Source organism: Strix uralensis, chromosome 2 (assembly GCF_047716275.1).
Source record: "Strix uralensis isolate ZFMK-TIS-50842 chromosome 2, bStrUra1, whole genome shotgun sequence".
In the NCBI taxonomy this organism is placed as follows: Eukaryota; Metazoa; Chordata; class Aves; order Strigiformes; family Strigidae; genus Strix; species Strix uralensis.
Window position 1 is genome coordinate 106,132,814 of NC_133973.1, and position 27,942 is coordinate 106,160,755.

At 36.2% G+C, this 27,942-nt stretch overlaps 1 protein-coding gene across 8 annotated transcripts in view; it reads left to right on the forward strand.

Moving 5' to 3' along the window:
* Positions 1-27,942, forward strand: part of LRCH1 (leucine rich repeats and calponin homology domain containing 1) — a 135,458-nt gene that overhangs the window by 56,321 nt on the left and 51,195 nt on the right. For all 8 annotated transcript variants that reach the window (XR_012627652.1, XR_012627654.1, XR_012627653.1 and 5 more), the window contains exons 2-7: positions 10,209-10,353; positions 13,426-13,552; positions 19,658-19,763; positions 20,269-20,405; positions 21,611-21,738; positions 23,753-23,837. Coding sequence is in view for 3 of the 8 variants with exons in the window: in XM_074859650.1 (XP_074715751.1) it covers positions 10,209-10,353; positions 13,426-13,552; positions 19,658-19,763; positions 20,269-20,405; positions 21,611-21,738; positions 23,753-23,837 (728 nt within the window). In the remaining 5 variants the exon portion in view is untranslated. The remainder of the gene's footprint in view (positions 1-10,208; positions 10,354-13,425; positions 13,553-19,657; positions 19,764-20,268; positions 20,406-21,610; positions 21,739-23,752; positions 23,838-27,942) is intronic.

The window sequence follows — 27,942 nt, forward strand, 5'->3', positions numbered from 1 at the left end:
ATGAGATCTCTGTGGCTGAAGCAAGAGATTTGTAATAGAAGACTCTAGAGTACATCCGTGTAGGGATCCACCACCATCTTTGGGATAGAATGTAATTCATGTTTTTGTTTCACATCTTTCCCGGTTCTCCAATAGGTGGAACTAAGTTGTTTGATTGAAATAAGGTTGTGTGCCTGTGTGTTTATATACACACATATGCAATTTACACCTTTTTGAACTTTTGTTTTGAATTTGGTGAAAGATGTGGTCACTATTCTTTCAGAAGAGAATTTCATAATCCAAGTCTTAGTCCTGTGAGAAGTCTCTAATACACCTGGAAGTCCCCTTATATAGCCCACAGTTTATCTGATCTCACAGCATTCCATGCTAATAATTAAAGTGTATCTATGATGGCTGAAGCTAATCTTGAGGACTTTTCAGTATCAAGGTATACTTTTAGGTTTTGTTTCCACAGAGGAGCCAGGGAAGGTCCTGCTTTCATATGAGTGGGTGTTCACTTGTTTTCTTTCATATGCCAGTATGAACAGCTTAAGCAGACAAACTGAAATACAGTTTGATACAGTAAAGGTGTTCAGCTGGATAGTGTATGATATGAACCCTGCAGGTTTTGTTCCTCTATCAACCTATTATAAAGGCAGAAAATGATGAAGAACAGTTTTTAAAGTTTTTTTTGGGTGAACATTTCTTCTTACTGCTACTGTGTCTGAGAAAACACCTGAAATACTTAAATTCTGCTGAGGCTGACGAGTACAATACTGGAATGATACAATCCATTGATCCTTCTTAGGGTTGGTTGTTTATTAAGGAGTGAAAATTAATGACTTGTATCCTTCCTCTTGTGTGGAAGGCGTGGGAGAAGGAGGAATGCTTCATGGCCCGTGAAGTGGGTTTCATACCACATGTTATTAAAGGTCATGCTGTTGACTTGCTGTCTGATATTCTTTTCCATCTCATGATACAAGTGTTTAGGTGCCTGTATTGGGTTTATGTGGCAGGATTTTGGTAGCAGGGGGGCTGTGGGTGTGGCTTCTGTGAGAAGACACCAGAAGCTGCCTCCATGTCGGACAGTTACAGCTGGCTCTGAGATGGACCTGCCACTGGCCAAAGCTGAGCCCATCAGCAATGCTGGTCATGCCTCTGTGATAACTGTTAATTAAGCAAAGGTAAAAAATGCTTTCTCACATGGCAGTTGTGTGAGAAAGGAGTGTGAAAAATGTGAGAGAAACAGTCCTCTAGACATAAGGGTTGGTGAAGGACGAGAGAGGGAGGAGGTGCTCCAGGTGCTGAAACAGAGATTCCCTGCAACCCGTGGAGAAGACCATGGTGAAGCAGGCTGTCCCTCTACAGCCCATGGAGGACCCCACACTGCAGCAGGTGGACATGCACAGAAGGAGGCTGCAGCCCCTGGAGAGCCCACACTACAGACCAGCCTCCCAGCAGGAACTGTGACCCGTGGAGAAAAGCCCACACTGGAGCAGTCTGCTCCTGAAGGACTGTACCCAGTGGAAAGGACCCATGCTGGAGCAAACTGCAGCCCATGGGAAGGACCCATATTGTAGTCAGGGAAGAGGAAGAAGTGGTAGAGACAAAGTGTTTATGGACTGACCACAACTTCCATTCACTGTTCCCCTGAGCCACTGGGGGAGGTGTGGATCAGGGGAGGAAGTAGGAGAGTAGTAAGTGAAGATGAGTCTGGGAGAAGGGATATGGGGGAAAGGTGGTTTTAGTTTTGTTATTATTTCTCACTATCCTACTCTGTTGTTAATTGGCATTAAATCAGTTTCCCCAAGTCTGTGTTGCTTGTGACAGTAATTGGTGAGTGATCTCCCTGCTCTTACCTTGACCCATGAGCTTTTACATTGTGTTTTCTCCCCCTGTCCTGCTGAGGAGGGGGAGTGATAGAGCAGCTGGGTGGCCAGCCAAGATCAACCCACCACAGTTCCAAATCTGTTTGTACCTACATGGAGATGGGCAGGAAGAATCCAGTTGTTTTATAGTATGTTTTCAGGCAGTCTCATGCAATTCCACACCAGGTTCATCTTCATGTAAACAGACCCCCCTCAGGAACCATTTTTTCTACCCATCTTAACCCTGAATTGTCCTAAAGAGGAAGAAATAGAAGATAAGGGAGAAATTTAAATGTTGCCACCTAAAGACAGGTGCAATAACGAGGCAGACTGCTGTATTAACCTTCTCTTTATTCTTCCAGGGTTGTGATACTGTCTCCAGCATGTTTCTTGCAGATAAATTTCCTTTGTGTTCTTGGTATTGGAGTGTGCCATGGAGCTAATCATGAGAATATGTTATGCTTTTGCTCCCTCCTTCCCCCACCCGTATTTCACACAGAGGAAGCAGAAGACCCTGAAGTGACGTTTGCTCAAAGTTTTGGTGTCTGGGAGAGCTAGCTTACGTTGTTGGATTGCTTCAGACTAGTTGGTGTACTACCTGAGAAGAAATGTAGGATGCACATTTCTTACACCTGGCTGTGCTTTATTGAGAGGTTACTGTGTTGGGGGCCCCAGAGCTGGACACAGTACTCCAGGTGGGGTCTTATGAGGGCGGAGTAGAGGGGGAGAATCACCTCCCTCGACCTGCTGGCCACACTTCTCTTGGTGCAGTGCAGGATCTAACTTTTAATTCCACTTTTGCTGTACTACAGACAGCTCAAGGATACCTCACATTCTTACATCATCTGAAGGAAGATTGGGGAAAAATACTTCAATGTAACTATTTTAGAATAGACTTTTTTTTTTATTGTAAGGGCTTGACCCCATTAGAAATCAGTGTATATATTTGCTTCCTGCAGTAATGGTTGCAAGTGAGTAGCCTCACTTGTCATATTTGAAAACTGTGGTGGGCAATAGGTTCATAAGAGTGCCAGGGAGGCTTATAAAGTGTACCTTCCTATTTCTGTCCTTTCCGTACGCTATGGATGGTCTCTGAAAGAAGGAAACCGTTACAGAAACACCATTACAGGGTGTTGGCCAAGTCTGTGAGATCAGGCCCCCCTCTAGTGGTAACACCTCTGCCAGACTCTACAAGATGCTGTTCTCAGCCTGTTGGTTTCCTTCAGTCCTGTGTTTTTGTTTTCTCCCTCTAAACTCCACATTTAGGTCCCCTCTGATAACTGTGGTGAATATGTATGATAACTATTATAGTTGTTACTTTGACAAGTAATGAATTGGGTTCATTCTGACCATCAGTGATCCAGAGAAGACAGTGTTGTGTTGTATATCACTAATGTTAGCTCTTTAACTTGCCCATGTGTTATAATGCTATGTCAAGACATGGAATAGGGAAGAATCAGAGAATTCGCATACACAGTGGTAAAGGAGAAACTTTTAATATGTTAAATCATAGTAATTATAAGAAAAGTGGATACAAAAGTACATGTATGATCACTTTGAAATTTGCTACACCTGTAGTGTAATCTTAGTTTGTGATTTTTGAGGTGAAGATTTTTAATGTTAATTCTTAAATTAACAATGGAAGACAGATAGAAAAGGCAAATATGCTGACTGCTTCAAAAAGTAGTGCTTAGCAAGTGTGAAACAGCAGAGTTACTTCATAATCTGTTCAAAATATTTTTCTTGCAACGTCTGTACATTTTTATGTCCAACTGCCTGGGATAGATGCACTTTCTACAGGTTTTGAGTCAGCAGTCGTACATCTAGACTGGGTAGTGTTGATCAGTGTCTAAATGTTGTTATGTTATTGCATCAGTAATGATGACTTTCTTGGGATTCGGCATTGCAGCTACTTTTTCTCAATCTGTTACAAGTTGTAGTTTCAGAATGAAAAATCTTGAGTCCATGCACTACTATGTTACATGTTTTCTTATATGGAAGCAGAATTGGTTTTACTTTATTGGGTGTTCTTTGACTTCTGTTACTTGTTCTTCTGTCTGCTAAATAACTTAAATAGAAATGTCTCTTAGTGAAGAAATGCCATGCATTCCTGTGGCATAATTGTAATGAACAAACCAGAATGCATTTGATGCCAGAGTTAGTGGAGGTCTTTGCTGCCTCGTTTTTGTTCGTGTAGTATCACTGTCAGTAGAAGTTGCTGACTACAGTAAAAGCTGGCTGTACATCCATGACATTATTCGTTGATACTGGCAGATAGAGAGGGCAGGTAGTTGAGACCAAGTATGCCGCTGTACGAGATACTGACAAGTGGTAGGGCATGTCTTAAAAGTATATAGCACTTTATAATTGCATTACGGTGTTTTAATGACTAATATATAGTCTACAGAATGATGCATTTTCCTACCGTTTAGGGGGAAAAATTGGGTAAAGACTAGAATGAAGTAATTGCTTCATTAGAGAGCACTATTTGATTCTGATAGGTGGGATTACATTGATAATAGATCACTTGCCCTCTTTGCCAAGGCAAGTATGGGTGGGATACAGTGTTGCCAAGGGTCTGAAGTGCACTTAAGTAGATATTTCAAAAGTCATCTGAGATAGTGCCATCGATTTGTGTTTCAGTTATTAAGATGTACTGTAGGAGTCTGTGCCGCGCTGGGAGAAAGTTAGTGCAGACAGAAGAATGCAAGGACGAAGACAAGGCCAGTAAAATAAGGCTGGCAAAAACACACAAGATAGCAGATAAGTGAGAAACACCTGTGGTCAGCAAAAGCACACAAGGCTGAGCAAAACAGGGTATGAGATAAGGGAGTTTTGGCAAGTTTTGGGCTTTACGTGCTAATTGCAATTAACCAATGCAAATGCTTGTAGAGGTGCGTGAACAGCGCGTGTAGATGACCTGTAGCCTATTAGAAGATAGATGAGTGCATGTACGGAACTTAGTAGGATATAAATGTAACCAGGATTGGAATAAAAAAACATGGACGACCTGATCATCACATTGGTGTTGTGTCGTTTCTGTTCCCGCACGGAGAAATAAGGACCCTGGCTAATGGTGACCCTGACAATGTACCTAGCTAATATGGAAATACAGGCTTCCTAAAAGCCTAATAAAAATATGGGTAACTTATTGTATAAAAGATAAAGCTCCATACAGTTGTGTCATGTCATATATAGACTTCTTTATGTATTTCCTACCATTCTTATTTGCATAACTAGTGTTGAACTTGCTATTTTTTGGGGCTTTTACAGTGAATTGCTTGAATTCTTTGTCTAATCCAATTCAGACATCTCATTTGAATACATTGAATGGTATCTTAGTACAAATGCAAATAGCTTCTTCAAAATAATTCCTGTCTTTTATTCAGTAAGTGCTGAAGACTACAAAAATAGGAACTTGGTGGACTGGAGTTAAGGTTGTTTGGGTGACATTTTTACCTTGCAATTTCTTGATTTCAGAACTCCATATCAAATACGGGTATTTCTTTTATATATATATATATATATATAAAAAATTCCCTGCTTAATGGTGGATAGATGCTTACTTGCATAATTCCAGCTTTTGTCTGTTGTAGGTTTGTGTGTTAGAAGTATAAATTTATAGTGAATTTTTCTATAACGTGAAAATTGTAAATCACTGCTTTTTAATAAACTGCTTTTATTAAAAGATTTGTGATGTAGTAGTGCATATGCATATTTATTTAACGAATTACTTTCTGATTTAAAGGCTTAAATTGTTGAGCTCTTCTGTGAATAGTCTGCAATTTTTAATGTATTAATAACTGGTATTTAATAATGTATGAATAACTGTGAGGTAGGAAAGTTGGAGCACTTTGGTAACTTTACTGTAAGAAATGTAACTATATGACTTCTAGTGTTATTCTGATAATTTTGACAATACCATTTTGGTTTCTGCAGTGGCAGTGTTTTATACTATATATATATGTGTAGTGGTAGTTAGTAGTCTGCCTGTAAAGCATGTTAGAAAGATCCTAGTCAGCAGTGGTACTTCATTGTGGTAGACATATTCAGAGCTGTAGGAATTGAAAGGTTTTGCCCTTAGGATGGGGTCAGTTACCACTGGTGTGATGGCAGTGTGGACCCTGACCAGCCAGTCACCAAACAAGGCTCGGAGTCTTCTGTTAAATGCTTATTTACCAGTCTGAACTTTCTGCTTTTTATTGTTTGCTCCCAGCTATGGAAGTGCTTATTTTATGTAGTTCCCGTCTAGCTTCCAACATAGTAACTTTTCTCATACAGAAACCATGTCTTTGCGCCAGAACTGTGCTGATTCTTTTAAAGATCAAGATTCCGACTATTATTTTTCTAAACTGTCTTGCTTATTTTTTTGTGTTCTGTTACTTTATTTTGGAGTTTTAACAAACTTGTTCTTGGCAGGAAAAGGTGAAGTGAAGCCAGATGTGGTTTGAAAGTGTCTTGATGTCACAAATACTGAATGAATAGTGTATTTCATTGAAAACAAAAAGCTCACTCCCAGTGCATGGCCTACCCCCTTCCACCCCATATTTGTTGATATTTGTGTCACCTATTTTATAACAGAAGTTACAGGAAATAGTCACCTGAGGTGAAACCTGCCTACACTGTCTTGGCAACCTTGAAATGTACTTCAGCCATCACAGGTACATTAATTTGTTAGATCTCCTTTGTGTTAGATAGTATACTAGCAAATTAATCAAAATTCCTTTAAACACCAGCAAATTCCATCCCTCTGATTTCTATTTCTATAGTAAAAGCTAGTCTGTACAGTAACTTCATTAGTATTAATTACCCTGAAGTGTTATTCTTCAAATTAATGAAGCAAGGGGAGATGTGTAACTTAGTGATTTGGGAAGTTGATAGTTAAAAAATTACAGTAAGGAAGTAAAGGTTTGACAACTAATTATATCTGTATTTAAAAAATATTTTCAGAATTAGTTTAAAATTTTAGTTTCTGTATTATTCTTTTTCCCTAAATAATGAACCCAAGAAATATTTTTCAGAAAGTTTATGACTTGTGACAGAAACAAGATACGTGCCTGCTGTTTTTTTAAGTAAGTTCAAAAGGTTCTGCAGTTTTGTTAAGGCTTAACCCTTGTATTTTATTCTAGAACTATCAGAGTAAACCTGAAATACATACAGACTAATTGTAAGATGCAGTAATTTGAGGCAGAAGTACCTTCATATAAAGTAATATCAAAACACTTATGTAAACTTTAGAGGTTCTGTACATGTTTATATATGCTTTTAAGGTACAGTATAAAATTGTTATGCAGGCTGTTTTCATTTCTGAAGACGTGCTTTTCTGTATGGAATTTTCAGAGACATCTGAAAGCTGCTAGGCTTTCTTCACAGCTGCATCATGTTCAGAAGCTCACATTCATTCTAGGATTGAATAAAAACAATCTCTTGTTGTAGACCAGGACACGCTTCTCTTCTTTTGCTCCCATTTCAACAGAGAAGTCTGTTTTTTGGCAAAAATTATTGCCATTAGTTAAAAACTGTGGTGAGCATTCTGTATGTCAGATTCCATTCCAGTACTGTTTCTCAAAGACATTCAGATTTGGTATTAATGATACCCCTTACCAGTAAGTTATAGTACCAAACTTCTGCTTTTTCTCTTAAGTTATGTTACAATGGTATTAACTGTATAGTTTTTATTCCTCTGCCTTATGTTGTGAAACTTTTTTATTATTTAGGAAGCAACAATAGATTCAGGTGTGGAAATGATCTTAAACTGTGATAACTAGACAATAACAATTTACTTCCTTTGTTGTAAATTAATTCTTGAATTCCTATGTTGTGTACGTAGCGTGTCCTATAATCCACGGTCCTGAGCATGACAGGAGGGAATTTCTCTGTTATCATCTGGAGGTTTTTGCTTTCTCCTTCAGATTAACAGAGTTAGAGCCCTTGAGAACAAAGGAGAGTAATAAAATAAAATAAAAAAAAGAATTTTACTGTCATAGTAATGTCTGTTATAGGAGCAGGGTCTATCTAGTTGCTGTTCCACTTTTTTGAGGCACTAGAATTTTTCAAGGTCAAGTCAAATTTTGTGGCAACAGTCCCTTTTATTCGATGTGAAGGTAAATGAAACAGTCATGAAGATGGAGTTAAGGTGGCAGGCTGCAGTTCTAGTAGCTTGAGAAGTAGTAACATTTTTGTGTTTGCAGTTTTTGATCTGTGTATCACTTGAGAAAGCTCAGATGAAGGATGAGGCGTCACTCTCCATGTACCATCCAGTGCCATGGAGGTCGTCTTCAGCCTAGGCCTAAAATTCAGTTTGCTTTTCTGGATCTTGCTGCTCCTTCCCCTTTAAAGGAGGAAACGAGCAGTATGTGCGTGGCAATGTCACTGCAGAAAAGTGCAGTTTAAAAAAAGGGAAGGTTTTCTTTGCAATCGAATTGTAAAATATGAAGATGCATGGTTCAAAAAGTGACAGCATGGCAGTCCTCTGTTAATATCTGATAATAAACATAGCTAGGAAGGCAGCAGGTGGGGGAACCAGTGGTAATTTTTTTGGAATGCCGCGTTAGTAAACAAGTGCTCTCATAATAAATAGAACACAGTAGAGGGTTAAAGCACTAAAACAGGGGAACATTGAAGACCTTTCTCCCCCTTTGAAACACTAATAACATTCACTCAAACAGGCAATGCTTTAATTTGATGGCAGAAGTGAAGGAAAAGAGAAGCTTAATGCTGCATCTAACTGCCATCAAAGCCTGGTAAGAGAAAGCAGAGCAGTCAAGCATCGCTGTCATACAGTAACTTAAAAGTGAATAATTTTGGTTGAGGTGCTCAATTCAACCATACTGCTGTTTGGGTCAGCACGACTGCTCTGTTACTGCACTCATAGGCCATTGCTGTTCTCTTGGTAGAGGATGCAATAATGAAACCAACTTTTTGTTGGAAGCAATGAGGTGAAGCAAAGTGGAAGCTGACAAGGGAAATAGAGTGCACTGAATTTCAGCTGGCATTGGAGGAGACAGGAAGAAAAATAAAAATGGTAAAACCTTCCTCCTAACAACAGGTTTGAACACAAGCTGTGCCTGTGCACAGCAAACTGACAAGTCTGGAACTGCAAAGGAACTTAAAAAGATATTCAGGCTTCTGCCTGTTTGTTCACAAAAGCAAAAAATTGCTTTATGGCCCTAAAGAGAGGAGTCAGATCATTGGCACTCTGGAAATGTTATCTGCTATACTTTGGCTGCTTTTCCCTTTATGTAGTTTAAGAAAGTATGCTTTGAAATAAGCTTTGAAGGATCATGGAGTAGACTTAAAATAGCAGCAGTGAAGAAGTGAGAAGATCATTAACTTCCATTTCTTCCTTGTATCTTTCCCATTAGGCATCTCACTTTTTGTCCAGGTACATTCCTCTTCCTTCCACTTAAAACAGGTGACCATTCTTCAGGTCAGGTTATCCATCTGGTGGTATGGGTAGGTGGCATTTGTGCGGTTTCCAATGAGATGTCTGTTTTGCAACACTGTTTAAACATTTCTTTGAATCCAATTAATTCAGTTGAACACTGGCAGGCATTATTATTTTATGACTTGAGCTCACATCAGTATTACGATACCTCATTTTTCATACTGTGATAGTTAAGGAACAAAGCTCAGTAACACTTCTTCCTACTGATTTTCCTTTGTGCTATGTGCTTAAAATGAGAAAATAAGAATGAAACTGGTCAGAATTCAAAAGCTTTTGTTCTGTGCGTACAAGCACTCACTCGGGGAATTAGAATCCATCGTTGTTGTCAACAATAGATGTACCAGAATTGTACATACATATCCAACGTTGTATGTACTTATATCAAATCCCATCCTGAAGGTCTTTACCATTTTTATAGGTAACATTCTTTTATGAGTGATTGAGATCTAGAAAATACAGGTCAGTTTGAAGAGTTACCCAAAGAACTTTTTTTATTATTTAAAGAAATCAAAGATATAATCCTTGTTGTTTGTTTTCTCTAAACGCTATCATTATTTGCAGATGTCTAGCTGTGTATTGGCTAGATCTCTGGGTATATTGAATGAGCTTTGGAATCTATACTTGGTTCTGTTTGCAAGTATTTCCTCAGCATATTGAGTCCTGCAAATAATTACTTTTTATTAGACCAAATAAATATTACTTGAATGTTTGCTCTTTTATATGCAGTCTGTTCCATTTCAAGATTGTAAAGGTTAGCACTAGTTTTATTTTGCATACTAAAAACATTGGCTTAATTTGCTGTCTCACTGTAGGATTACATTTATTCGCTTATTTTAATAAAGAAGTGTAGCTTTTCAAAGTATATCTTTCTGATGGTTGAAAAAAAAAATGTACTTCTCTTTTTCTCTTCTCAGATTTATCCAAGAATAGATTAACTGAGATTCCTACGGAGTTGTGCCATTTTGTGTCACTGGAAACACTAAATCTATACCACAATTGTATTAAAATTATACCAGATGCCATAGTAAACTTGCAAATGCTAACTTACTTAAATCTGAGGTAAGTTTAACTCTGCCACATTTTTTGTTTATTTGCAAATGTGTAAAGCTTTTTTTGTCTGCACTGTGTTTCTGGAACAAGTGACTACATTTTTCATTTTATTGGAAGCGGTAATGCAAAATCTCATTGGCTGTAGATGCAGCTCTGTATGAAGGCATTGTAAAAGCCAAAATGTAAAACTAATTATTTAAAGAAAGACCAAGTAATATTTATCCCTTTCTTTCCCTTATTCTTCTAGCAAATTCAAAATGCTAATCACATCAGCACAGCTGGATTCTTTTAATTCCCTTCTGATGATAAATTTTGTGAAACTTGACACACTTTTTGTAGTTAAAAAGATGGAGGGACAGAGACAGATGATTAATTTTTTTTTTCCATGGGGAATGGAGAGGAAAAAGCATGATACTTTATCACTTGTATCCTCTTATTATGCAAGAAGTATAGTTACAGCCTTTTTTAGGAGGAAGGGGCAAAGAATTAGGCACCTTTGTCTCTTTTTAGTGAACAGTGTATGTGAATACTTAGCAGTATAGAGAATTGCTGCTGGTTAAAGTGCAGGTGAATGCGTACTTGCTTTTGAGAGAGGGCATGTCAGCACCTTTTCAGTTGGGACAAGTTGTGGATGTTTCTTTGCAGTTGTGCATGTAAAAAGTGTAATAGTGAAGATACAATAATCTGGTCTTTGTGAGAATGAGGTTTGAGCCAAGGCAAAGTGGCTCTTGGGCTTTTAAATTCAAGATATGAAGGCTTGATCATCAGTTTTGTAAACGCTGAGGATGTTTCTCAAGCCTTCCTGTGTTGTTACTGTACTGCAGTTTTGTCCACTGTGGAACACTAATTTTGCTTCCAAAAATTGAAACAGAGTGTGTCCTGAATATCTGCACACATGTAAGGAATAGGACTTAAAATTTTGAAATAGTGTTTGTTAGAAATACATAAAGTAATTAAGACTGGATTAAATTATTTGATGTTTACAAAAAACATCTTAGTAAATTTAGGAATTAAAATGAACTCAATTAGAACTCAATGTAGTGAACTAGTGAATTAGTACTCAATGCAGTGATGGAATTTCTGTGACTCATCACAAAACCAGAATTGTTACAGAGTTAGTAACCACATATCACAGTATATTAGACAAAATGAAAGGCAACGTTTCAAGTTTTACTAAGTAAGGTCATTTCCCTCAGTTTAAAATCTCTGGATGTGCCCTTCCCCCACGTTAGTTAAACACAGTAAGTCAGCAGAAGAAGAAAGTACATCCCTGGCAAGAAAAATACCATAGATTTAAAATGCATATTTTTCTGCCTGTTACCAGCAGAGCCCGTATGTTAAATAGCCTTAGAACGTGATGCCAAGAGATATACATAGTCTTTGGGCCTTGGTGGATACTGTTCATGTTTTCTTTAAAGAAATGCCTTTTAAACTAATGATGATTTATTACTCGCTTGCCTGGGTTATGGGCTTTTCCTTATCTCTTAGTGGGTTGCTTCTGTGTTCTGTAGAACTTAAAAATTTTACCTGGTGTGGGTTTTTTTTTTTTTTTTGTGTGTGTGTTTGATCTGCTGCGTAGGGTAACTTTTAGATTCTAGACTTCCTCAGTTTAAGTTCTTTGGAACTTAAGAAAATATTTCTACTTATTTTTTAGAATAAGTTGTGTCTTGGTCTTCTGTAAAGACACTAGAATTGAGAATCCTGACTCCACAATAAACATTGACTCTTTTTTTCAGCTACTGCTGGTTAGTAGTTGGATTTCTCATTTTAAATATCCTTGGGTTTGTTATTTGATACCTGTCTGTCTCTGAGCCTGCGTAAGAGATATGATGATAGTTTGCTTTGTAAAACGTTTTGAGACTGTTGTGTCAAACATGAATACACATCTTTATATGGAGCTTTGGACTGACAGTTGAAGAAATGTTTTGAGACTTGTGGAATTTTGATTTTTGTTTCCTTTTATTTCAATTCAATGTTGCAACTCTTACTGAAATTACACAGAACAATTTTTGCCATCTGTTTTCAGAGTTCAGTCATGCATATTTGTTCTTTGGAGCCTTAAGAGCCATGCAGAAGCTCACTAAAATTATTCCTACTGGGGTGCACTTTAAGTTACTGTTCATTGTTTTCCTACAGGTTAATACCCATAAAAAAGACAAAGTTTTATTTTAAGAAAACCTTCAAATATTCCGTTAAAGATAGTAGTTAGTATGTTATTCTGTTGAGCTTAAATTTTCTTCTGGGAACTGATCCACAAATAACAAGAAATTAATCTTTTTAATCATCTGGAGATCACAAAGGGTCATGGCATCTGTCATTTTCAAGTTCTAGCTTGTTGACTGATTGTTACTAGAACGAGAGCCTAAATCTCTTGAAAGTTTTCTACCAAATTTTGCCTTTCCTTGCAACTCCTCTTCATGAAGATCTTCTCACTTTTTTTTTTGCCAGAAATGTGGTATGAAGAATAAAATGGCACATGTCAGTCACTTAAAAAAATTTTTTTAGCAATTTTAGGAAAAAGCAATATATAGAGAGATAAAATGGCTCAATATGGGTCTTAAAGACATGAATTTTTGATGGTTCCAGAATTTTTTGCTGTATTTACAAGCACCAAGTAATCTTCAACTATAAGTGTACTTTAAAGGAATTGAGAAAATAATAATTTTATCTCTATTTATTTATTTGTCTTTCAGTTGGAGCAAAAGACGTCCACTATACTGCCACATAAAACTATGGGAGTGTTTAAATACTTGCAAAATACTGTCTCAGTTGACTTTCCTGTATTCATTAGAAAGGGAAACAGTTGTTCTAGATGACAGCCAGGCTTGTTACAATATTATTAAACTGATATAATGTATTTTTTCCAGATGGGTAAATTCCACAATACTGTTTAGTCAGTAATGCAGATATTTTTGATATGCAAGTGTTTTCTTAATGATTGCCATTTGAAAATTTAAAATTTGTCTGCATAAAATCTGACCCATGGAAACAAAGGAATTTTACAACTCTCAGTCTTTATGTGAGTATGCAGTAGAACGTCACTGGTGGTTTTAATGGTTGTCCTTTTTTGTTTTGTTGCAGTCGAAATCAGCTTTCTTCTTTGCCAGCTTGCCTGTGTGGTCTTCCTCTAAAAGTCTTAATTGCAAGTAACAATAAACTAGGTTCCCTTCCAGAAGAGATAGGTCAGCTAAAACAGTTAATGGAACTGGTATGTTACTGATCTTTTTTTAATTTTGACTTTATTTGTGTTTAACTAGAAACAGTAAAATTCACTTTGCAAATATATTTGTAATGCTATAATGCAGGTTAAAAAATTAACTTTTGAACATCTCAGCTGTGTTGGGTAGTAACACAATAATAGTTTCCTTTGTGTTCTTCAAGAACCTTCTAAACAACATCACTGCCCTTGGTTCATTCAGAAGTCAGCTTTGAAGTTCATCATCTTTACCAGTTTTACTCACCACCTGCACTGGCTCCCTGTTTTGCTGTATCGGATTCATAGTTCTGGCATCAGGCTCTGCAAAGGTGTATTCCCCTCTGTAGCTCCCTCCCCTTCTGCTTCCTTTCTCTCTGTTATTACTATCTGCTTACCACATGGCATTCCACTAGTGATACTGGTCTTATGATGTTTATTTTCATTTTATTTCACTGTTTCTGTCATGCACCTTCCTTTCCTGAACACCGATCTGATTTACAAAATTATTATATTCCTCTTGTCTTTAAAGCTGTCCACGCGACTACTGTTTCTGCAAGCAGTAGATAGTCTATAACAAATTGTCTAGTAAATGAGAATTTGAAAAGGCAAAAATTATATGGTACCTTAAAATTAATTTAATTGTACATGTGTTTTTAAAGTTTGTATGTGGAAAATGTATGTAAGGATGCTTCCCTTTTATCCTTTTATCTTCCTCTTTTTTATATTGTAGGTTGAGACTCTGAATTCTCTGTGGTGTATGCATTATGTCTTCTGGTTATTTCTCTTCACCTTGACCTCTTAAGATACAAATTGACAAACTACATTTTGACACTGCTGATTTATTCATAGTAAAACAATGATATTTGAACTTTCTTCCAACTGCATTGACAGCAGTTATCTTGCACATCTTTTCAGTATCTGAAAGTGCCTGCTTATCATCTGCTTATCATTTTTATGGCAGTAGTTTCTCTGTTAAATTATGTTACAGGAATTGAGCGGACCTTGCTTTATGCCCCAGTCCTGCTAACTGATTCTTCATATGTGGAATGAAGTGGCAACTGTGGGGCTTTTTTCCTTCTAGTATTCTTTTTGTACAGTACCCTGTGCTGTCAGGCTTCTGTTATTTATTACAACTGATCTGGTTGTTGACGAGGATGGGGGGGTAGTTACCTTTTCCTTTCTGGTTTATGCCTGAGCTAAAGACTACCAAGTTTGTTTTGTTCTATTTGGTGAGCATTATTAATTTATCTTATCAAATATTTTTTGTGTGTGTGTATTTTGTGTGTATGATGGGTTTAATGAGATTACTGAAATGGTTTTGATTTAATTAACCTTCAAAAAACCACGTTAGCCTATAGCGTTGTTTCTGTTGTGCTTAAAATAAGATTCAGTAAAAGATTATGGTTCCAGTTTTATATATAATTAAAGTTGAACAGTATTAAACACATCCTAATTTCAGGGATAGGATGACTGAATAGATAATGAACAACAATTGGAACCCTGTTAGGTCTTGATTGCTTCTAGTTTAAATGTAGCCTAGCCTAGTGGTAGCGGGCTCATGTGAAATAATTGAAAGACTTGGCCTGATTCTGCCTAGTCAAAATCATCTGTTTTATTTGTATTAACCGAGGTCTGTGACAATATTTTCAGTAAAGACCTGCTGAAGTTCTTTCATATCTAACCCTCTCAGTGAGGTGAACCAGCATTGCTGATGCTGGAAGCGTTTCTTTTGTTGGTAAGAGTTTGTATATAGCTTAAGAGTAGCCCTTATCCTTATTTTAGAATTTTGAAAAGTTAAAAACTAAAAGCTTGAAAATCAATGTAGATTATAGGGTTTGTTTGGGGTTTTTTTAAACAAATCATGTGTTTAAATTAACTTTGGCATACTGGATTTTCATATTGCTTTCCAGTTACAGTATAATTTCAGTGTTACTCTGTCATGAAGAACACAACAATTCCTGCTCTAAAAATACTTCAAATGAGAGGCTATATCAACTTGTCCCTTTGGTAGCCTAGAAGAATTATAAAAGCTGAAGGTCTGATGCTAGTTCTTTGTGATTAGAAGGGGGTGGTGGGAGGGAAGTGAGGAACAAGTTTTTGTTAAATTGGGTATGGTTCTGTTCAGATGAGCTGACTTAGTTTGATACCACCATGAGAGTTTGGTACATTTCCAGTGAAATGAGTTGCATTATTTAGCTGGAAATTACTGAACTGCGAAGTACTGAGAGAAGCAAATAGTGGTAGAATTGAAAGCCAGCATCTGTGTTGGCATATATAATATAATGCAGTTTAGATAATAAGTGATCATTGTTGTGAAATGAGTAAAAAGAAAAAAAAAAAAAAAGATTAAGTCATACTGCAGTTGTTGCTCTCACACAGCTGAATGTTTTGTGCAATGCCAGCCTGAATAGCTTGTGGCCTTCAAGCAATGCCATCAGCCAGCCCCCTGGCAGGGTGTGCGGTTGTTTTGGTACACACGCGGTGCTGAGCTGGCCCAGGGGATCAATCCTGAGAGGTGATGGACACCTCCTGGCTGCATGCAGTTTTTGTATTACTAGGACTTTGCCAAGCACCCTCAGGTTCCCAAAATGTTCCACAAGCTGCATGCAGTAAAATCTGTGTGTACATAGCAAATGGATTTTTTTTTTTTGTTATTTAACTTCTTGAAACAAATTTTACCTTTGTAGTCACTCTAGCATGATATAAGTATAGTTTGCTGCAAATTAGATCAGATCTTTCCAACTAACTCTGCTTTTTTCTCCTCTCTTCCAAAATGGGCCAGGCAGTTCTTTTACATGTATATATTCATATAAATTTCATACTTGTGGCATAGCATGACTTATATATTGCGTGCAATAAATTTTCAGGTATTCTGTTAAATTTTAGGGTTCTGGGTTATATAGATCTAACAGCTATCTTACGAACATAAAAATAACATATAAATTATTCTCCCTGCAGGATATATTACAATTATTTGCAAAATTTGGTTGGGAAACTTACTTTTATTTGTAGCTGTGTAACTCAATCATCCTCTACCATCAACCAGGAGGATGAGTGCAAAGCTGATGTGAAGATAATCTGAAATTTACTTTCCATCAGAGAAAAATATTTGGGTAGAGATGGCTCAGTAATTGTACCCAAAACTATCAGATGTACAGTAAAATTCTGTTCTCCATCCTATCAGGCAGTATTGCACTTCTACCTTCTTCAGGTAACAGACTTCTTCATCGCTGGGATGCTCCTGTTTCACATTGGAAGCCTTTAAATCTCTCAACTGGGATTTAGGTCCTTCACCTCATTCATGTAATCTGGGCCAGCAGCCTGACCAAGTGGAACCTGCTGCCTTCTGTTGCCTGAAAGGATCCATGTGCTCACACACAGTGTAACTTCCTTTTACCATTCTGTATGGCTATTATATCACAAGCTCTGAAGAATCCACATGCTTTTTAGGAATAACAGCTCAGTCAGGAGTCCCAAGTTTTAAGATGGATGTAAGGAGGAGGTTTCCCTCAATTTCAGTGTTTTGGATAAATTTCTCTGTGTGTGTGAATAAACACGTTAATATGGAGCCAGAGTACCATATTTGGTTTTCAGTTTGTATTATGCTGAATTTTATTGGTTTAAGACCATTTAAACTTTACCATAAGAAAGAGAAGAATGTTGATGATTTTGTTTTCGTGCCATTGAGCTTCATGCAACAGAAATAAATGTTAAATTTAAATATTCCTTACATTTCTCTAATACTGAGAAATTGTGTTGTCATGGCAGGACATGGCGTAACTGATGAGAACAAAATAGAATTAATGCAAGAAGTCTGATCTTCAGCTAACAGTAGCCCCTTGGAACTTGCATAGGTGTTTGCGCTTCTGTTGGTTGCAGATGTCCATGAAGTAAAGTTCCAAACTGCTGGTTGCATAGTTCCTTTAAAAAATGATTAGCTTGAAAACCATAGGCATTTGACTTTGATAGTGTTGCTTCCATTACTGCCAAAGTAATGGGAAAGATAAGCACTGTCTCTGTCACATACACACTCATGAAGTCTGATAATAGTCAAGAGCATAAGTATAACAAGAAGTAATGTTCTAGGTCTTTGTATTCCACAGCTATTCAAACAAAGTAATAAAAAAAAAAAAAAGTTGGACAGCAGTGTTTAGTAGCATAAAGGATACTCTGTCTCTAGAGATCTTGTGAATCTGCTGTCATAACAAATCAGTCTTACTGAGGATGTTTTGAAAGATTGTAAGTGGACTTTGGTTTTGAGGCTACACACTGCTAGGCTTTTTTGGGGTGGTTTGTTTTTTTTCCACTTCCTTTAAAATTCTCTGTCTCTTTCCCTGACTTGTTCTGATGTGCATGTGCATAAGTGCACTTGGTCTAGAGTTTCTCTGCCACAAGGTGACTTTAAATTTTAATTCTGTGCCCTAAAAATTGAGTATCTAATTATGAAGTTGTTTAAAGTCTGTAAAGTGAAAATAGGACAGTAGAGCTTTAAAAATAAATGATCTGGGAACAGTGCAATTAACCATACTTTGTGGCAACTGGGGCAAAAGATTCACTCATTAACTGGGATTTTTAATTTCCTTGTCTAAAAGCTAAAATAATTTCCTGACTGTGTTTTGACAAGGGAAGGAAGCTTTGGCAGCAGTGAGATTCTGTTACAAGAGGAAACTTGTCTGATGTAGCAAGCAGCACTGCCAGATCACATTTTGGTTTTACTATCATTTTTTGTTAACTAGTTTTTAGGCTTGAGGGTAACAAGTTAATATAACACTTTTGACTAGTATTAAAGCAACTGTCTTCAAAGACATGACTTGGAAATCTGACTGACTTCTAGAAATTTTGTAGTCTAGGAGCTCCCAGATACTGTATAAATACATTTGAAACAATCAAGAGAGTAGGAGTGATCTAAAAGTATTCCATTGGCTATTCAGGAAAACTTGGCATTACCTCACTTTGCTCTCATACTGTGAGATACTGTTTCCTTTTTTTAATGCAGGAATGGAAGCATAATCGGGACATTTCTCAAATTTACAGGTTGCCTGGGATGTAAGCAGAGGTTTCAATGTCCTTTTGATTTCACATTGAGTATAGACTGTTTGGCAGCAAAAATGATAGCTAGTATCTGAAAACTGTCTTGTTTTAGACTGATTTAATCCAGGAAGTTGATCTTTAGTACACATTCGTTGTGGTTTCTTGTTAGCAATAGTGTTAAAGTATAGTATTTATTACAGTAATACTACTGTATACAAACTTGTTGCTTGAAATTCATAGAATCCTAGAATGGTTTGGGTTGGAAGGGACCCTAAAGATCACCCAGTTCCAATCTCCCTGTCAAGGGCAGGGGCACCTTCCACTAGGCCAGGTTGCTCAGAGCAATTATGCTCAGTATAACCAGACCCTATACTTTCAACTTCACAGCAGTTACTCCTTTAGGAATGCTGAAATGAGGATGGGTTCCAATTTCATCCAGGTCATTAAACCAGTTGTATTCTAGTCATCAAAATCAGACCTACTTAGAACTTGTCTAGGCAGTTAAGCACCTTTTACAATAATATGTTGAATATCTGTATAATGCTGAACAAAACCTGTCCTATTTTATTATGGCCTGTGTGACGTGATAATCAAATATATGCCTTTCCTGAGCATCATTACAGAGTGCTATTGCTGTTTTCACTCTTTTTTTTTTTTTTTTTAAATTGTGCTTAAATATTCCCTCCAGAAGAACAAGAACCTTTTTAAAAAATCAGATGCACGCACTGGCAGTTTTACATTTCATCCAAACGTATTTGGTTATATAATCATGGTACTAAGTTCTTCATATAAATAAAGCTTGAGAAAACAAAGGTGGATCTTCTTAAGCAAATGGTTTTGAATGTTTCTATAGAAATTAAATTAACTTGTTCCCCAAATAAGAATTCACTATGGGTTTTAAGTAATGTGTAAACATTTTCTCATGTATCTACTTTTGCATTGTGAAGACGACATAGACGGTTGCATGTTTTCAGGTTAATAAAATGTTACAACAGTAATAACCAATTAGCTACAATTTCACATCGGTGTTATTTAACACTTAGGAGCCAAAAGTTCATTGTTTCTATTATTACTATTTTGCTGTAGGATGTCAGCTGTAATGAAATCACAGCTTTGCCACAGCAGATAGGACAGCTGAAATCTTTAAAAGAACTGAATGTCAGAAGAAATTACCTCGAAGTTTTACCCCAAGGTAAAAACAGACAAACAAAAAATCCTAATACCTTTATGGTAGCTCTTTTTAGTAGCATTTTGAAAGTATTTTTCAGTCATGTAAGTAAATATGATTAAAAAGTAGTAATTACTTTGTCTTCAAATTTATTGCATTTGAGTTTGCAGAATATAACATTCAGTGGTACTCACTAAATAACTGTGTGAGGTTTTTTTTATTGAATTCTCTTTATGATTCTAGGCATCTTTTAAGTTGCACAAGTACTTAGTTGTGAATGCAGTATGGGAACTGTCAGCTGAGCTTCAGGAAAAAAAAAAATTCAAAGTATTTATTTTAAAATTTATTGTCACTTGTATAACAATAACAGTCTTTTCATTTCCCAGTATAGAATTGAGTAAATGTTGACCATATCCCTGTCCGAGTTTGTATTTTCCTGAATGCAAAAGGTTTATTCAGAAATATTTTATGATTTTATGGCAAAAATAAATACAGATATAACATCACCTCTCTTTTTTGTTACTTTTAGAACTAGTACAGCTTCCCTTGGTAAAGTTCGACTTTTCCTGCAATAAAGTGCTTGTGATTCCAATTTGTTTTAGAAAGATGGTGCAGTTACAAGTATTACTACTTGAGAATAATCCTTTGCAGTCTCCACCAGCACAAGTAAGTAACATCTGCAATTCAAATTGTGCCGTAATATTGGGTGGACGATAACAAATTATAGCCTATAAATGTTGCCTTCTGCAATTGCAGGCTTCTGAACTTCAGCCATCACAGACATTAGTTGTTGGTATGTAAATAAGACATAGAAAATATCCTATGTTCTGTGTATGAGTCTGTGTACCACTTGAAGCTACATGAGTATAGATGATTTCCATTCCATTAGCTGCCTGTTTTTTTGTCATTCCTATCTGCATATGAAAAGTAATGTTGGAATATGTATATAGTTTTGAAAAAGAGAAGCGAGAAACCTCCAGGATAAATCTTCTCTCTGTTAATAAGAACCCAGTTCTAGAAGGTTCTACAGTGTTTTACTATTAACTTAAAAAATATGCAAATGGTCTAGAATGTAATCGATGTAAAATTTATTTTACTTTATAGTGTAAGTTTATAGATTGTGATACACAAAGAAATCAGACTCCTGTTCTGAACTGTAGGCCATGCTGAGAAATGACGATAAATGAATGCAACCTGTGCTCGCTGCTTAAGGACATCATTGTTGTTGACTTACTGGGCAGTAGATTCAAACTACATCTCTGAGAGCTACAATTGTTCTAGAGCAACAGCTGTTGAAATACTTGATAGTTTTTATTGCATTGGAGAAATGCTTTTCATAACCAGTGGTGATGCTGTTCCTAAACTCCAAAAATACAGAGCAAGTTTCAGCAAGCACTTGAGCTAGAAGTGTGCAGTTAAAGAAAAATAATTCTAAAATGCAGGTGAAATGCATCATAAAGATGCTTGGACATTAGTAAAAAAAATATGGCTAAGAGTATAAAGGACATGCTGGTTAATTAAATGTCATTATTAACTAATTTTGGAAAACAGTTTTTCGATTTATGGTTAGTATTAGGCCGTACCATATATTTTATCGTAATTCTTTTTGAGTGAAAAGCCCATTTACATTTTTTTAGAAGTAGAATACACTCTGTTATTGTTTCCTGTCTTACTCTCTGAGGGTATTTATACTGGTACACAGAAATAATTGATTGGGTAATTGAAGTAGTTCTTACTAATTTAAAAAAAAAATAAAATCAATTTTCCTTTATTATATATTGTGATGATGAGAGTTGTTTTTCAGGGAGTTTTGGAATAAATTGTTTCTTTCATTCTATTTATAAACCTACCTTGCTTTCTTGTCGTAACAGATTTGTACAAAGGGTAAGGTGCATATATTCAAATATCTGACTGTACAGGCCTGTCAGATTAAAACAGCAGACTCACTGTATCTTAATGCCATAGAACAACAGCATTTGCCGCAACCCGTAGAAGAGAGGTATGTATGAAAATCTCACTTACTTTTTTCATGTAACCCTTACAAACAAAGTCAAATAAATGTATTTATATCTTTAGCTAACAGTTTCATCTGTTCAGATGCTATTTAGAGTGTACTTTTTTTGAACAGAGATTTGATTTGCTTTAATATATTTTATTGTAGTGAAATCCCTGTAAGAGTTTAGAAAAAATATTTTTAACAATCAGTTCTGATTAAAGTTAGCAGCACATTAGGAAATAATGTAGAAGTGAGTCTTAGTTTAAATCTAATCTCTTACTAGTAGACTACTGAAATATATTGAAAATATTTCAGGTGGTAGTGTCATTAAGTGTTGGAACTTTCTTGTAAAGCTATTAAATAGTTCTTATTTCTTGTATTGTTTTGTGATTTATATATTGTTATACATTTGTCACATAGTTGTTTCAAGTTTTTTTATTCATCCAGAGCTTTATCCATCCAGCAAAGCAAACTGCATGAATGCTGAGACCCTTTTAAAGTGAAATGTGCTAATTTATTAGCAAAATGAAAGACAAAATCTTTAATGTCTTGCATCAAACATCTAGGTAATGTCATCTTGTATTGTGGTTTAAGGACAGGAACTAGACACAAAGCAACTCCTTTCTCTAAGAATCTCCATAGCTAATTGGAAAACAGCTTTTAGCTAGCTCTTTCTTTGCTAATACGGGAAGTATGACATAACCAATCAGAGAAAGTATGATAATACCTTATTTTTGGAGAGAAGTACCCATTAAAAACAAAGGGTTGATGTAAATAAAAATAAAGATGTTGCTGATAACACCCTGGAAAAAAAAAAAACCTGTTATGGAATCTCTCTTTCAGTCATCTAGATAAGGTTTCAAACAAATTGTTTTCCTCCATGTATGTTTGGAGACACCTTTGTGAATTTCTATCAGATAAATGCCAAAGGTGGGAAGAATTCAGGATGAAGAGTAAGTTTTCCATTTGGGAAATACCTACAGATTTTCCATTTTTTTTCTTTTAGCATATAAGAAAATTGATAGGAATATCATGTCCTGTATGACATTTTGGTCATATAGGAGCATACAGGTTAGGGTAAGGGAATAGTACAGAGTTGGTGCGAGTTGGTAACTAACAGCCTAATGCTCTATCACGTAATAATTACCAAATTTTTATTTTAGAGAATAATTTCACACTTCTAAAGAAAAAACATAACCTGGTTAGGATTTCCACAGGCAGTTCCTACACAAAATCCTTAGTGTTTACTGATAACAGATAATTTAAGATTAGGGTTAATCAGGTACTTTATTCATGTGAAGACTGATTAAATTCTTTCTTAAATTGCTGTGTCAATCTGAACTCAAGATTACAGCTTTCAGGATTGCATATGAGGGGATAATAAAGCATATTTAAAAAAAAAAAAAGTTAGGTGATGAGAGTATTGCATCTAACCATGTACTTTAAAATGAGCAGAAGTCGTATTAGGTAATGAAACCAGAAGAGAGAGCAGTGGCCATTATTATAGTAATTTTCTTAAAAACCTACATTTCAAAGTCTATTTTAAAGCACTAAAAGGAGGTTTCTGTGTTAATAATTACTTCAAGCCACAGGGAGATACCAGCTCACTTTTCATGCATCAATGTTTACAGTTAAATCCGTTGACTCTAGTTTGAGTTCAACTAGTTTAGTTGCTTATCCCGTGGCTAAATGACTTCAGTCAGACTCTTGTGCTCTTCTTAGCTAGTAAATAAATATTTTTACCTAGTGTATACACAAAAGTAAGCATTATAGAAGATTATTTCTGTTCCTTTCATTAATCCTTAGGCTAACCAGCCATTCCATCTGATCTATTTTACTATCACCAGACTGCAGATTTGTAGTTCTTAACCATACTAGGCTATTTCACCCTCTACCATTAAGACTGGTTGGAATTTTGCTTTAATTTAAGCAAAACTAAGAATTCGAATGGCAAATGCTATGATAGCTTTTTATTGATTTTTTTTTTTTTTTTTTTTTTTTTTAAATTCACATCTAGCATTGATGACATCTACCCCAGTAAAAAGGACTCAGATTCCGGTGTTGGTAGTGATAATGGTGATAAACGTTTGTCAGCAACAGAGGTAAGTTGCCTGAATTTTGTGTCCAGCTCCCCTTCCAGCACCCGTATTTTTACTATGTTTTAAGTTGGTTAACAATGTGAATACATTTTTAGCCATCAAAAGTGTGCAACCACATCCTTGGCCTGAATTTCTTGCTAAGAAATGGTAAAACAAAGATAAAAGGAGACTGGGGTTTTTTTGGTTTTTGTGGTTTTTTTTTTTTTTTTGTCTGTACACTTTCTGGAGAGGGCAGTGAGATACTTGCTTACAAGTGGTCAATGACCTATGAATAGTGAAAATTCACTGCAGTTTTCAGGCAGTTTACGTAAATGAAGACCAAATCAGAATCCATGTCTGCTGTTTTCAACAAAGTAAATGTCCTAACAGGTTACATGCCTGGCTACTTCTCACCTGTTTTCTCTGACTGATGACTCTCCTGTTGGGAATTAACAGGAGTTCAGTGTGCTGAGTCCCGGTATGTTCTGTGACCTTCTTGTTATGGCAGTTCACTGTAGTGTAGGAACTTCAGAAACTTTGCACATCTTAATGCGTTTACATGTTCTGGCAGTTACACAGTGCTGGAAATAAGCCTTTAGAATTTTTTATGAACTATGTTGTCTGACTGAGCAAAGAGAAAGGATGGTTTTCTGAGACTAGTGTTGTCCTAAGCAGTTAGAACTCACTTCCCTAGACCTTTTTTCTGAGGCATTGCTCAGCTGAATAGGGCGCTAAATCTATTTGGAGTTGAACTGAATAAATAATGATAAATAAGTAAATAATTTGCAATGTAATTCAGTGATGATCTTTCTGAAATATACAAATAATGGGATTTGTAGTCTGATCTAATAGGAAATATTCAGGTCACAATAGAAGAATGAGCTTCTTGCTACTTGAAATAATTTTACACTGATTCTTTAGTGTTTCTCTCCTCCTCTGAGGAAAAGAGATTCTGTTGCTTTTGAAAAAAATGTATAAAGAATCAAGCTTAGGTACTGAATTTGTAGTTACTAAAGAGCAAATTGAAAATCAATCCACTTACACACTGGTTGGTCTTTTAAATACAAAAGCACTTGGAAATCCCTGTGGGGCTTTTTTTAAGTATTTGGGCAAGTTTCTTGCTAGATAGAAATGAAGCAGAGTTATCGAGATTTCTAGCCAGACTTCTAATGGTTTCCCTCTAGTTGTAAGAGCATGCAGTCCATACAGAGACACTTATGAACTGTTTTGCAATTCTTACACTTCCTGAAGCTGAGTTAGCATGTTAATGAAACTATTATTCCAGAATTTCCTCTTCAGCTGTAAGTAACACCTTTAGAAAATAGATCATCTTTCCTGTAATCAAAACGTAGCCATCGAAATGCTGCAAAAAATATTTTAAAGACCATCAACAGTGAACCAATGTATTTTTATTAGGACAGAGGCTTCTTATATGAGAACTGATTACTTGTTCCATCCCCACCTGACTACTCCTCTACTATTAAGGAGAAAATAGATGCTGAGATCAGTAGTCCCAAATGTATTTGGTAGTAAATTCACCACTCACTTATCCTTCTGATGCAACCTTTAATACCTGTATTACACATGAGAATTGTGCAAGAAATCTTAGCATGTTGCGAATACAGTTTCATATGTTAATTACAATCAGAAATGTACATATCAAATATTAGATAAACATTAAATGATCAGTCATAAAGTGATCATTAAAACACATTTTTGGAGGGTTTTATAAATACATCAGCCATAAAAACAAACTACAGTTTAGTCTGAAGTCTAGTAGCTTTTGAGTTTCATCTCTTACAGAAAATACTACAATGTCATTTGTGTAACTTGAAAATGGTACCTTAATGGTACCTTAAATTAATCACTTGTTTGAATGTATTTTTAGGAAGCTTGCTAATTAGTTTTGGATCCATACACACAGGAGAGATTACTTGTTGAAATGAATGATTTACATATTTCAGTCTGATTTGTTGGTAGGGTCATTTCAGGGTCAATTCCTCAGAGGTATAGTCATCTTGGGCATTTCAAGTGAAAGATGTCTTGTAGCGTTGCTGTAAAATTGATCACAGCAGCTTGAAGGCAAATTCTGCTTTAAGGTAGTGCACTCATGTACCTCATCTTTTAGGAACAGTGCAGCATTTTGATTCATTTTCCACCTCCCTCCAGCCTTATTTTTTCCTTAGTTAAACTTCATTAGAACAAGAGGGTACTTGTTAAGATCCAGATGTTGTCCCTGCTTTATTACCCATAAGAATGACGCGTTAGTACCAGCAAGAATGTATATGAAGATTCTTTCAAAATGCATCATCTGAACTCGGTGTTGGAATAACATTGGGTATTTTTAATTGTTCTATGTATATTGTTTTCTGTTGCTAGCTGAATAAAAATAAAACTCTGGATGAAGGAAGTGAGATACAGTATTTCACCTGTGAAGGAGCAATGCTTTTGTATTATTGCAGGCTGCAGGATAGTTTCTATTTCATGCTATACTGGCAGGAAACACCTGGAAAATCAATTGCAGAATTCTGTAGGCCCTGAAAGTGAGACATAGCCTGTTAAAGGAATGATTTTCTGTTTCTAGATTGAATGGCCCGTGGCTTTTCTGACACCAACACTCCAAAATATTTTCTTAAAAGCTGTATGTATGACTCTGCTGAGAAAAAAATCGTGCCTGTTTTAGTATTCAGAACTTGTAATAAGCATATAAGAATATATACTGTAATCATTTTGATAAGGCTTTATCAAGTCCCTGAACATCCTTTTGAATTTTTTCTCTTTAGGCAGAAGAATACAACCAGTGAACTGATTGAGTTGTTAATATGCAGTTTATTCATAAAGAACATTTGTGGTGATCCACGTTTACAAAATGCATTAAGTCCAGGGTATTCTTGGCAAATAGGAATAACCACGTGTAACTTTGATAACACTTTTTTAGGAGCAAAGTAGATTTGCTTCATCCCTTATCACAAACCTTAGCTTCAGGATTTAAAAAAATATTTTCTGTGTAGAATATGAACATATAAAGGTTGCAAGAATGGCATAACTCTACTAGAAGCTAGCGACTGTGAAACTGGGTAACTGATTGTATGTGACAATGTCCCATTCCATTGCAGATCTTGTGTTACAATGGGCTGAACTGATAAACAGGGAAATACCATTTCCTTAAAAATATATATTCTTAAAGGTTATGGAACAAACTGCTATATATGTGTTATAGCAGTTACAATTACAAAGCACATGTCTAGAATACGTAGCAAGTTACAGAAACAGAGCATCCAAAGAATGAGCAATACCAGTAGTTTTGCTGGGAAATACATTTGCAAAAGTCCGAAAGACTGTTGCAGTGGTAAGCTCTCAGGAGAGCAAGGATAAAAACTTGACCTCTTCTGAAAACTGTGTTTTTGCCGTAGTTCACCTCAGGAGAGAATGTGGATAGGTCCCACTGTGAGCAGGTCAGTGCTGGTCCTGCAGAACAGCAGAGCCCTGGTGGCATGAGACAGAAGTGAAGGCTAGTGTGTCAGTGCTTCTTTGTGTAGCCACTGTCTATAAAGTCATAGACAGGATAAGCTTGTAGATAAAAGTAATGTGTTTTAGTGTACCAGCTAATACAGCTGAAAAACATGAATGAGGTTTTAAGTTATTGAAGAGAAGCCAGTGTACTTGAGTGTTTATGCTTTTATTCAGGTCTACCAGTTAATCTAATAAAAGACACTGTCTCAGCCTACAAAGTTCATCTTGCTTGCTTTAGGTATTCAATTAACAAGCTGCATGGTAAAGCAGGGGAGAAAAGTCTTGGAGGGAAAGAAAAAAGGACTGTGGTACAAGGCTTCGACTTCAGTGGCTACAAGGAGCCTCTATTTTCAGCTATCCCAGGAAAGTGCACAGAGAGCAGCACAGTGCAGTGGTGTCACTGCAAGGAGAGGACTAGTGCAGTGAGGAAGATAAGAAAAGAGGACATATGAATTGTTCTGCTTGGCAAATGTTCTGTGAGGATGTATTCAGCATGACTACAGCTTCCTACAACAGGATTTGGTTATGTTAGATGCTCTGGTATCCTCTCTTTTATTAGTTTGCCACTCTTTAGTGAGCACTCTTCTTAATATGTACACTTTTATCACTCTTGGTT